This window comes from Chrysemys picta, chromosome 9 (genome assembly GCF_011386835.1).
Source record: "Chrysemys picta bellii isolate R12L10 chromosome 9, ASM1138683v2, whole genome shotgun sequence".
Taxonomy (NCBI): Eukaryota; Metazoa; Chordata; order Testudines; family Emydidae; genus Chrysemys; species Chrysemys picta.
Window position 1 is genome coordinate 87,867,456 of NC_088799.1, and position 13,095 is coordinate 87,880,550.

At 38.4% G+C, this 13,095-nt stretch overlaps 2 protein-coding genes across 10 annotated transcripts in view; both read right to left on the bottom strand.

Moving 5' to 3' along the window:
- Window positions 1–13,095, bottom strand: part of LOC135973540 (uncharacterized) — a 904,472-nt gene that overhangs the window by 734,331 nt on the left and 157,046 nt on the right. The gene's annotated exons all lie outside the window — the stretch shown is intronic.
- The window catches only part of LOC101931195 (phosphatidylinositol-binding clathrin assembly protein-like), a 52,543-nt gene continuing 40,464 nt past the window's right edge, over window positions 1,017–13,095 (bottom strand). For 3 of the 9 annotated variants that reach the window (XM_065557292.1, XM_065557294.1, XM_065557295.1), the window contains 8 exons: window positions 12,486–12,596; window positions 11,355–11,471; window positions 11,214–11,244; window positions 10,234–10,354; window positions 4,616–4,639; window positions 4,413–4,469; window positions 4,024–4,131; window positions 1,017–2,981 (listed from right to left, as the gene is read on the bottom strand). In XM_065557292.1, the coding sequence (XP_065413364.1) occupies window positions 2,967–2,981; window positions 4,024–4,131; window positions 4,413–4,469; window positions 4,616–4,639; window positions 10,234–10,354; window positions 11,214–11,244; window positions 11,355–11,471; window positions 12,486–12,596 (584 nt within the window). In that variant the 3' untranslated portion in view covers window positions 1,017–2,966. The remainder of the gene's footprint in view (window positions 2,982–4,023; window positions 4,132–4,412; window positions 4,470–4,615; window positions 4,640–10,233; window positions 10,355–11,213; window positions 11,245–11,354; window positions 11,472–12,485; window positions 12,597–13,095) is intronic. The other 6 variants (XM_065557293.1, XM_065557296.1, XM_065557297.1 and 3 more) reach the window with 3 other exon arrangements.

The following is a 13,095-nucleotide window of genomic DNA, read 5'->3' on the forward strand; positions in this document are numbered from 1 at the left end:
AACAAAGAGTGTCTTTCAGAAGATCAAGGGGCAAATACTGAGCCTTAAGAATCTTGACAGTGTCCTGTTTCCTTGCAGTTACATTATTCTTAATTTATGAAACCATACGTTGTGGGCTAAAAATGATAATCCAGCTTTTTACATGTTCAAATATGTTCACAAGGAAGTTGCTAAAAGCAGTTCTGTACACTTTTGTGAAGTCAGAAATATGCTAAAACCACCTTTTCTTCAAAGGTGATAAAACTATATCAAGATTTTTACGTAAACCCATTAATGCATCAACAAATATTGTACAAGACTAAAGGGAAGGTAGTTTATAAAATGTTTAAGATATACACTGTGGCTGTTTTTTCCTTTTTAATACTAAATAAAACTTATCAGACCGTCTGATTACAGGAAAGCTGCCCAACAAAGTCACTAAAAATTTCACTAGCCAATCAGAAATTTAAAAAAAGTATTTGAGCTTATTTCTGACTGCAGGAAGTACAGAACAAGTACATTCTAGCTAATCAGAATATAGCTCTTCAATAAAGTTACAGTGAACGTATGCTGACTGCCCATTCATTCATTCGGGCAATTTAAAATGAATCATATGAGGGATATAATTTAAAATGGACTTGAACAGGACTATAAAATAAGCTGCTACAGGAAAAAAGAGTCTTGATATTTACTTTATACAGTGCCAGACATTACCTGTTCACAACCTCTGAGCATTGACATTACTGCTTAACTATTTTAAAAAACACATACTAGTCTATCACAGGTACTGATCTAAACTGGATTTAAAACAGAAGAATTTGTTGGAAGCAAGATCTTTAAATGCTGAGTAAACTCAATGGAATTCATCCCTATATCAAATAAAGTTTGAAACATTCTGACTCACTCCAAGTTATGGGTATGTTTCCCCAGCATGTGGAGGGCCACTCTGTGCACTGGAGAATTCACTGGCTTAAAATTAATTATACAGTATTTTTGGTCAACCCAGGAAGAGGGGATTAAAGCCAAAAGCCTTTAAATTCAAATTTCAATATTTAATCACTGTATGTAGTCCAGTTTATACCTTTGCCAGTACATGTCCAGAATTTTGGCTTAATACATCTGTTCCATTTGCAACATTTAATTTCACAGAAAGTTAGTGGTTACAAATTTCAAATACATGTGTCAAAAGGACTTAAAAATTCTCATTTAGTTTGACAAAAAGTATATTTCTTTTATGAAATAAGTATATTTCCCTTACACTCTTGGCACAAAATTAACAAACAAAAAGATACCTAGAGAAAAGGGTATTATAGAATTTAAGTGCTGTATTTCAAAGGTTTGCTCTAGAACAATTTGGCAAGATTACTAAACAACATGTTGGCATTTGTAAGCTACCCTTAATGATATTATTGCTAACGTAACATTCCCAAGACAAGACCGTCACTACTATACTGATGTAAATAACAAGGACGCTTATTTACTTTTTATGATGACCCAGTTTAAGATTATCCCACAGTGAGCTTTAAAGGATACAATAGCACTTTCCCCTTTTCTTCTATTCTCCCACTAAAGTTCTGGAAACATGTTCTGAATTGTATGTGTGTCAAATTACATACTTTTTTCATGCTATCATTTTTATTCTTCAGGTGTTCGAAGATATTTTTTATCAACATTCTACAGTATTTTTAGGGAATATTTTATTTAATAAATATGAAAGTGAAAACCTTAATTTTTGAAATCATTTTTGCATATGCGTAGCTAGACTGCAGTTATATTTTTCATAGATTAGATAATGGATTGCAAGATTTTTATTATAAAAGAAATGTATGTACATTTCTTAAGCAATACAGTATTTTTATTTTGAAAATTCAACAAAATAAAAAAGTTACTGCAGCATTAAGAAACGTACTTCAAAGTTTACACATATATTTACACACTTTAAAATAATTACTTTCAAAGGCTGGACAATACCATGAATGTAGTTTCCAGTCCGAAAAGATCACCTTTTTTTTTTTTTTTTTTAAACTGCCGAACTACTCAAATGTGGACATTTCTCCTCTTTAGTGGCCAGCAACAAGATTTACTAATCCCTCCAATTTGCTGCTGCTGGATGTGTCTGCAGTTTTACTGTGACATAAAGGCAACTCCTGCTAGAGCTAAGAACAATGCTGCTATCTGCACAAAAGATAAGGTAAGGAAGTGCAGCTATCACTATCTGTTTGGAAGCTGTACATGCTATTCTGTAACATACTACTATTTTCTCCTGCTTGGAGACAGATCTCAAGCCTGAATCTCTCAGTTGGCAATAGAACGCACTGCCATAATGCCAATGGACCAGTTTTCCATTAATCGTTTTTATATATAGTTAGTTGATTCACAGCATTTAAAACTCACAGTATAAAATTTGTGAATTATAAGAAGCTATTCTAATATGAGAAAGCTGTCTGATTTCACACAATATTGGCTTTATATGATAATACAAGCATTACTCTATCAGAGTACTTTATTAGAGCATATGAAAGTTTTATTGCTCAACTTCATTTGAGTTGTGCCTTGATTACAACAGCCACACAGTTCAGGGAGAAAATAAAATAAATAGAAATATCATGCCCTCAATCAACTTTCTACAGGCCATCTGTTGATGAATAAAGTTGCAAAGCAATTATGTAAATAAGCCCCTCTTCAGAAGGTACAGGTCCTTAAAAGTCAGATTCTTCTCATCTTCTAAACTGACCTTTAGCTTCAAAGATTTTGGTTTTCTACTGAAGCTAGTCTTACAGTCTAAAACCAATGAACAAACATGATTCCATACCATAGTGACTGTTATAAACAAGAATCTCTAAAGCATTGCAATTCAAAGTAATTTTATGTTACACAGGGAGTAGTAAGTGGATGCCTTGCTGAAGACTGCACTGTGAGAACACAATTTTCACTCTCTTCTTTTTACCAGTATTTGGTCGTCAATGTATCTCGCTGCTTTGGCTGCTCTACATAAACTGTATCTGTAAGATAGAAATGAAAGTTTAAGTTTGTTTACTCAATGCACTATTTCTGCAGAATAATGAATCAATTCACATATCTACAAGCAGAACAGTTAACCTGGTTACTTGACAACCGGGATTTATTTGGGGGTGAGGTAGAAGATAGTGCACTACTTATTCGGTTTCTTATGGAGAGTTATTTAAAACCACAAAACCCAAACATTTAGGGTTAAGATACAAACATACAGAGTGAAATTCACAGCTGAGCATGAAATATATGTTCTCCCAATGGAGCACATAAATTAGTGTGAATCTTCTCCCCACATGCCACATAAAATGTGTGAAGACCACCATATTTTATCATTCCAACTGTGGGCCCAAACCAGAAGACATGAATTCATTGCCTGCTGAGTTGTGTAAGGCTGAACTCATCCAGGGGAATGACTGGCTGGCTAGTCCTAGAAGCCAAATACTGCCCTCTCACCCCCCGCCCCATGCCTAAAGTTTCTAGGCAAGGATTTTCACAGCTAGCTAGGCAAAGCTGACCAGTAACCTGTGCTCTGCTGTTCTCCATTCATTTACCTCCTCTCCTTCCAAGCTGTAGTGCCTACTAGTAGCCGCTACACAGATGAGAGTAACCCCTACAAGCATGGAAATAGAGGACTGTAATCCTAATGAGTTCAGAATGGTAACACTGGCTGGGAAAGAAGAAAGTCTAGTTTTACTTAACGTTGTATTCTTTAAGGTATCCTTTTAGATACCAGTGTTAAATCTTTATGGCAATTTTTTTTAATAGCGTTAAACCTTAGAGACCTATAAAATATTAACAAAAGCTGGACTTGCCTTTTTAAAGGCAGACTAGGAGGTCATCAGTATATGCTGGGATAGTTCACTCAAGCGCATTTGTAATTTAAGGGGCCTAGAAAAAGATATTTGTAAACTACTGGAATCCCAAGCTTTTGGGGGGGGAGGAGGGGAACGGAGGGGGAATCATTCACTTACTCCTAAGACTGGAACTTTTCCTTAATCTTTTAAGTTCACATTAAAAAAAAAAAGTGTTCACCTGTGTTCCAGGGACAGGCGCAAAGGGATTCGTTGGCCTGAGACCTGGCTGTGTATAAATCATTGGCTGGGGTGCCATTAAAGGAGCAGCACCAATCTGAGGCGGTACCTGCAAGGTATAGAGAAAGACAGGGAAAGAGTTAATCAAAGTACTATTTTAAACTCAAATTAGTCTTGGAAACTTCATATTGAATATTTTGTGCTGTATGTGATATACTGGAAATCAATACAACAACAGAAATAACAGATATGTAGTCTTTCAGGTCTTTTAATTTGTGTAAAAGAAAGGAGTATAAACTGACAAATTAGCACATTGAAACATGGCAACAAAACAATACACAATTACATTTCCAAAGTGTGAAAATACAGTTATAACAATGAATTCCTTACCATTCCATACACAGGCACTTGAGGTGTAGTCACTGGGTAGGTCATTGGAGCAGGTACCTTTAAAGGCAGGAAGAAAACTTATGCTTGAAATTATCTAAAATACAGTTCTACTAGTAACATTTAATAAGGGACTTTACAAAATATATCTTTATATTTTGTAAAGTACTTGAAATAGGTTACAAGTTTACAAGAAAGTAACTTACATATCCAGGATAATGTACTCCATTCTGGCATACCAAAAAGGAATAAGGACAGAAAATTATTGAAGTGGTACTGAAACTAGACAACTTAACCCAGGAATGGGTTATGATATAGTACTGCAATTAGCTTTCTCCATGCTTTTCATTGTGAATATAATATAGTCTTTAACTAGAATGGATAAATGTACAAACAATATAATGCAGTGTGCTAGAACAGTAACAGGCTGTACCACGTAACTTGGATAGAATTTTCCTTTTCTAACATGTAAAGAATAATTAGTTTCAGTCTAATAATGAAAGCATTAATTCATTATATTTTTGCTAAATCCAGACACATTTGAAGCCTTTATTTGCTTTTCAAACTTTCAGGAAACAGGCACTGTTAAATAACAGTTATTTAAGGAGAAGAAGAAGAGAATAGAAGAGAGCAAGAAAGCCTTGATTACTCATCATGAAAATCAGTGCGGAACGGAGAGGAAAGGATGCTCAAGGAGATTCTTAGCCTAAAGACAGCTTCCATATTTTTCTACAATATAGAACCAGGTGTCTGAAGCGAGCCCAGAAATTGAAGAGCAGGAGCAAGTGGAAGAGGAAACCAGTGCCAAGAACAACCATCTAGGGATTCATTTCTACACAGGGCCACATCCTTGGTCTTGCTGTCCCATTGACACCTAATGGGAAGTGTGCACACTATTAACAGTAGGTAAGTTATAGTGCATATGAAAATGGATTCTAGAAGATTCCATCTGCATGACATATATGAAAGAGTATGTGTTTTGTACGTGGGCTTGGGGAACACATGGTAGCTCTCCAAATCCCCTTGGCCATTTGATAGGTTTTGATTCTTTTAATAAGTAAAACAAACATTCTAGTTCTACTTCTTTAACCAAGGCAGCCATTTCAGGGATACAATTAGCACATTTGTATGCAAAGGTAGGAAGATATTTTGTGTCCCTAATACTTTCAGGACAAGAATGAATAAATCCAGGAACATCCCCTGTTATTGGTTCTACAACAATCAGACTATTGCAGATTTTAATAGATCCATAGCATCTTTCCATATCTTTTGTTGAACATCCAGAATACTGACAGGAAATTACTACTTAGAATGACGAAGATGCTTAGAAATGTTCCTTGAATTTTTGGGGGTCGCTTTAGAGAATGTTTAATTCAGGACTTTCCACTTACTGGTCAGTTCTGGCATAGCTATTTTTCCTCAGCCACTGGATGACTTACAGTCCCTGTCACAATGCTTGACCTGATTTAGGTGTGGCACAACAAACTGTGAACCGACAAAAATGGACATTTGCTCATCTTTCCAAAAGTACAAGAAGTACACCTCTACCCCGATATAACACGAATTCGAATATAACACGGTAAAGCAGTGCTCTGGGGGGGGGCAGGGCTGCACACTCCGGCGGATCAAAGCAAGTTCAATGTAACGCTGTTTCACCTATAACGTGGTAAGATTTTTTGTCTCCCGAGGGCAGCGTTATATCGAGGTAGAGTGTATAGTCTATTTATCAAAGGCAAGAGGCATAGAATACTGACTATTTTCCTTAGTACCCAAACTCCCCAAAACAGCCTAAGGCACACAATTTTCAGAAGTATCTAAATAAATAAGGAACCTTGAAGATGGGAGTTAGGCCCTTTTGAAAGTGTTATCCAAGACCTGGAATTGTATTTTTTCTATACAGGCTAAGTACTTCAAATACTCAATAAAAAGAACTTTAACTGATACATTAAAAACTTACAAATGTACTAAATGAAACAGTGAACTGTCAAACCCCAATCTACCCTTGCCTCAATGTCTCTTACATACTCTCATGGGATCTGTTGAAACTCAGAAGTTATGTTTCTAAACCATGGATGGAATAGAAGCAGATGACAAGTTTAATTAAAGATCAGTCCTAACTATTTAATTGTTCCCTTCATTTTATTAGTTTGTCTAAACTAGCATAGATATAGGCATAGATATAACCTATGGGTGCTTCCCACTCTTCTTCTATTGGTTTGACATAGTTGTAACTGAATATTTCAATTTATAATTGATTTGGGATTTATTTCTGGCACTCATATTTCCTCAGTGGTGAGTCAGCATGTTGCCATGTGAGAAACATTTATAGTATTCATCTGACATCCTGGACAGCAATATGTTTCATTACTGAAGTACTTTGAGATGGTTTAATAAGATAGAGTGCTATGCCAAGAACTACACATAGAAGACTGTATAAAATGCAAAGTATTATCAGCAATGAAGTAGTTAAACAGCCATGTTGAAGCCCGACAGGGACAAAACAAGCTGGGAATGGCAGTTATTACATGTGAGATGGTCTCTTTCAGGATTCAGAAGCAAGATGGACTAGGTCCCCGCCTAACAAACCTAACTATCCCTTGAGATCCGTTTTATCTTAAGACAACTGTACCCTCCCCAAACATACATTGTTAATTTCTGTCCATCTCAAAAATGAAATAAACTGGAATCTAGATTTTTTTTAAATGCCCTTAATGTAAGTTTTTCAATGGTATGAAGGCAAGCATACTACGATCAATAGCTAATCTTCCTGCAAGTCGTAGAATCATAGGACTGGAAGGGACCTCGAGAGATCTAGTGCAGTCCCCTGTATTCATGACAGGATTAAAAATATTATCTAGACCATCCCTGACAGGCGTGTGTCTAACCTGCTCTTAAAGATCTCCAACGATGGAGATTCCACAACCTCCTTAGGCAATTTATTCCAGTGCTTAACCACCCTGACAGTTAGGAAGTTTTTCCTAATATATCCAACCTTAACTGCCCTTGCTGCAATTTAAGCCCATTGCTTCTTTTCCTATTCTCAGAGGTTAAGGAGAACAATTTTTCTCCCTCTTCCTTGTCACAACCTTTTATGTACTTGAAAACTTGTGTTCCCTCTTAGTCTTCTCTTCTCCAGACTGAACCCAGTTTTTTCAATCTTCTCTTAGATGTAGGGCCTACCAATTTCATGGCCGTGAAAAGCATGTCACAGACCACGAAATCAACCCTCCCCCATGAAATCTGATTTCCCCTGCTGCTTGGAGCTGAGCTGCTAATGCGGCCGTGCTGGGGAGAGACAGGAGTTGTCCTTCCCCTGCACAGTCACACTTAGTGGGGAGATCAGACCTACCTCCAGGGGAAGCGCAAAGAGGAGGGTGGTACACCCTCACTTCTGCGCTGCAGCAGCTCAGAAGCTGGGCTCCAGGCTTCAGTTTCCCCCCACAGCTCCAGGTCCAGGCGTGGCTTCCTCCCACAATGGCTTCTGCCGGGCTGGGGACATTCACTCCCAACGGATGAAGCTGGGGCAGCCCGAGCTCTGGGTGGGGGCAGACTAGGCTCTGGGGCCTGGGCGGTCCTTAGCCATACGCTAAGTATGCAGCTGCTTAGGGCTCCAGCCCCTGCTTTGCCTCTTCCCAGGGCCCCTGCCCCACCCAGCCTCTTCCCGCCTCTGCTCTGCGCCAGCCCCGACCCCACTCCCCTGAAGACTCCAGAAGCGGTCGGGCCTGCACTCACCAGTAAGTAGAGCGACCGGGCCCCAGCCTGCTCCGCTCCCCTGGCTCCCAGCCGCACCGCCAGTGAGTGCTGTGGGGAGGTTCCTCCCTGCCCCGCAAGCCTGGGAGCCAGGGGAGTGGAGCAGGCTGGGGCCAGGTCACTCCATTTCCTGCAGGAAGTGGCCAGCGCCCCCCCTCTCCAATGCCCCACAGAGGCCTGGGGTCAGTGTGCCGTCCCCCACCCCCCACGCAGAGGCCTGGGGCGGGGCCCCACGGGGGGAGGGGGAGCCTGCGTAGGGGACCAAAATAGCTAGGGATGGCCCTGTCTGGGGCTTTGCCACTACCCCCCCCCGGCACCCCTCCAGCTGGGGTTCGGGGCTTCCCCCCCATCCCTCCAGCCAGGGCTCATGGCTTCTTCCCCTGTGGCACCAGCCAGGGCTCAGGGTGGCCTCATATGGACTTCTGTCCTGGGGCTGGGGCACCCATTTTTCCTGGGGGGCCCCCAAATGTGGCGCCCAGAACCAGACACAATACTCAAGTTCAGGCCTTATCAGCGCAGAGTAGAGCAGAAGAATTACTTCTCATGTCTTGCTTACAACACTCCTGCTAATACATCCCAGAATACTGACTCATATTTAGCTTGTGATCCACTATGACCCCCAGATTCCTTTCCGCAGTACTCCATCCTAGGCAGTCGTTTCCCATTTTGTATGGTGCAACTGATTGTTCCTTCATAAGTGGAGTATTTTGCATTTGTCCTTATTGAATTTCATCCCATTTCTCCAGATCATTTTGAATTTTCATCCTATCCTCCAAAGCACTTGCAACCCCTCCCAGCTTGGTATCATCCACAAACTTTATAAGTATATTCTCTATGCCATTATCTAAATCATTGATGAAGATATTGAATAGAGCCAGATCCAGAACTGATCCCTGTGGGACCCCACTTGATACGCCCTTCCAGCTTGACTGTGAACCACTGATAACTCTCTGGGAATGGTTTTCCAACCAGTTATGCACACACCTTATAGTAGCTCCATCTAGGTTGTATTTCCTGAGTTTGTTTATGAGGCCATGTGAGACAGTATCAAAAGCATTACTAAAGTCAAGATATACCACATATACCACTTCCCCCTAACCACAAGGCTTGCTACCCTGTCAAAGAAAGCTATTCGATTGGTATGACACGATTTGTTTTTGACAAACCCATGCTGACTTATCACCCTATTATCTTCTAAGTTTCTGCGAATAGATGGCTTATTTATTTGCTCCATTATCTTTCTGGGTACTGAAGTTAAGCTGACTGGTCTGTAATTCCCCGGGTTGTCCATATTTCCCTTTTTATAGATTGGCACTATATTTGCCCTTTTCCAATCCTTTGGAATCTTGCCCATCTTCCATGACTTTTCAAAGACAATCGCTAATGGCTCAGACAGCTCTTTAGTCAGCAAGTTGAGTATTCTATGATGTATTTCATCAGGCCCTGGTGACAGGGAGACATCTAACTTGTCTAAATAATTTTTAGCTTGTTCTTTCCCTATTTTAGCCTCTGATCCTACCTCATTTTCACTGGCATTCACTATATTAAATGTCCAATCGCTACTAAATTTCAAAACAAAAAAATCACTTACAAGTTCTGTCATTTTCACATTGTCTGATATTGTTTTTCCCCTCGTCACTGAGTCTTGACAAATCCACTCACCACTGGCAAGTAGAAGATTTTTCCTGGTGAATGGGGAACTTGCTCACCAGTTTCTGCTGCTGCAAAGCTTTTATTTAAAAGAAAAGCTTCTAGTCCTTATAGACCTTCCATTTATTAACAAAGGAAACCAATACAGTGGGTCTTCTTGAATCTGTAGACAGCTTAAAAGAACAGAGTTTTAACTGCACAATCCTAGCCTCAGCCCAACCCAAAAAGCCAGGAGTTTCTGAGGCAGAGGGGAAAAGTCAACTCCCCTTCAAGTCACTGAGTGTGGAGCTGCTCCATAGGCAATTCTCCAGCCTCAAGTGGAATAGCCTCTGGTACTTTTTTTTTTAAATTCATATCAGTGGAAAAGGCAGTGTATTTACTTTCCTGGTGCATAATTTGAAGTCAGAAATGGTACAACACTTACCATATGTGGAGCAGGAGGAATGGGGGCAGTATTCCATGTAGTTGAGGTGCTTGTTTTTGCCTGCCAGTTTGTTCCGCCAGTAAGTTTCTTCTCTGTTGGCTGATTCCACTGCATGTCTGACCTAAAAAGAAATTACAGAACTCAGCTTCCCCATGGAGTTAACAGGCTCTTGCATAAAGTATAACAACTTTGACCTGAAACTGAAAAGAATTTCTGTTTATGAGCAGATAAACAATTAAAAATCAGAGGATCAGTAAAACGGAACACTACAGATGAAAACTCATGTAGGTAGCAGAAATTTACAGAGATTCTTAAATAAGAAAATCTAATTTCCACCACTAACTTATTCCAATTATCACTGTTATCTGTGTTCTTGCTCTTACGACAGTTTCCACTGCTTTTGGAGCAAGATGAGAAGTAAACTTTCTAAACACCATCCAATGCAATGTAGCTTAATGGTTTCTCAGAGACCATGTTACAGAAAATGATTTGCCAGAGCTATTTATTCAGTGGCTCATTTGAATTATGCCTTATCTGACCTTAAAAAGCAAGATTGCTCGAATCTCCAAGTCTAATTTAGATGGTTAAAAGGATGCCACTGAACAGGTAGGCTACTTCATCCTGAGCTCTCTTTTTTTTAATTCACACAGTATTTTTTTTATTAACAAGGGCTGGATACATGACAGTTCTCCATCTTACAGTGATTTATTTAATCATACTATCAAATGCAATTTAGAATCTGTCCATACTATGGTTGAAAACCTATTAGTCACAATTATGTTTGAACACTGTTGTTGATAAGACTTCCTGATCAATGTAGATGGTTTTCAGAACCAAAGATCTTAATGGATCTGTGTTTCTTACATTGATGGACTATGTTTCTTAGTCTATACCAAGGAGTTCTTTCAAAGAGAATACATTACTTTTCACACGGCATAATTTTAAGAGCTTAGTCAAGACTACAAAAAAGAAAATCTTACTTTTTGGAAGGGGTTCCTCCAAAGCCAAGATCTGTAACAAAAAAAGATAACCCCCCCCCAAACATGCTTAATTAGCAAAATATGTTCTCTTTCTTTAATAGACAAGGAAAAATAAGTTTTAAAAAAAAATCTTACACTTACTTCCTACTAAGTTCGCAAGTGATGAATCAAGGTCATTTGCTAAAATTTTCCCACTCTGCTGATTGATTAGAACGGTTCTCTGACATTGTGTTGGTACTGTTGGTTGTAATACATCCTCTAGAATAAAAAACTGAAAACAGAACATAGAAATGTCATCATTAAAACAACCATATTTTGGCTGATACAGAAAACAGAAACAAAGTTCCATTCTCCAGAAAGCACTATTCTCATATGACACTGTCAGTAGCTTGGGCACAATTTCAAAATGCCAAAGAGGTATTCAAGGGTTAAGCAAAATTTAGGTTAATTTTTTTTCCCCTTGGAATTCTCAATTCTGTGTATAATTCTAATAAAATACTAGAACATGTATGAATTTCATTTAAAGGGTTACAGACAGGAATTTTAGAAAGCTCCTACACCAAGATAATTTGACCTGAAAAGGTACGCAAGTTTCATACAAAGCTGAACCATTCCTGACTTTCAGTGAAAAAACTACCTGACAGAGTAGTGTTACAAAGTAATCTAAAAGCATTCTGTCACAAAAGCATGGTAACAGGATACTTCCTTGGGCAAGTTACTATTAATAACTTTTGCATATAAATTGTAAAAAAAAAAAAAAAAAAAAATCTTCACCTTTCAAGACGACATCAAGCTACTAATGACCAGCTGAAACTGCGTCATCCATTATATTACCTTTACCCAGATTTAAAACTGTTTGCAAGAACTAAATATCGTGTCTTATCCCTCAAACACAATAATCATGTTTGAGATAAATATAACATGCTTCAAACAGAACTAACAACACAGCTTTTATGCAACACTACCATTCAATGTTAAGTGTTTAAAACAGTTTGATATGTAAACTTACCCATTAAGAGACATCCAGTGGGCCACAATGGAAAATTGCATGGGGGGGGGAAAAAAGGGGAGCGAAGGGGAGAGAGAAGAGACATTACACAATGTTTTAGATGAATGAAAGCTAGTTAAGTATTCTATTTTTACAGTAGAATTCAAACAAGGTAGCTATTATGAAAGTGATTTGTTAAATTACCAAACCTATGTTCAATTTATAAGTTCAATTTTGCATTCTCAGCAGTCATCTTAAGTTTGTTAATGTAAGATAGTTTTTACCATTTATGGTCCTGTACTCATGTGCCGTTGACTTTCCTCCAAAGACAGCATCAAAATCCACATTAATTATGGAAGAGGTGGTGCTCTGAGAAGCTGAATGAAGAGGAAATCCTAAAATATAAATTTAAAAATGATTAGATATACAGTAAAGCCATCTGTACAGTCCAACTGTAATGAGCCCAGAAAGCTAAAAAAAGTTATCAATTGCCAAAGGAGAACACACAAGTGTATGTAGGTTTATGACCACTAAATTCATCTTCATGCAAAAAAGAAAGGAAATGTAGATTGGAGAGAAGAGAATAATAAAAAACCTGAAAGTTAATTGTTACCACAGACTTGAAATTGTGTTTCAAGAATAAAAAGGAAGAATCCAGTATCTACCAAATATATAGCAAATCATCCGGAAACCTCAATTAATATGTTCATTCCTGAATTTTAAAGAATTATGTCCAAAGGAATTTTGAGAGAAAGGCAGTAAAAAACAATGAATGCAGAAATGTTTGGATGCTTGAGCACATCAAGCAGAGAAACAAAAATAAACGATACTTTCAAATCTAGAAATATAATCAACATTTAAAAAACTGAATATTTACTTGCATTACGAGAGCTG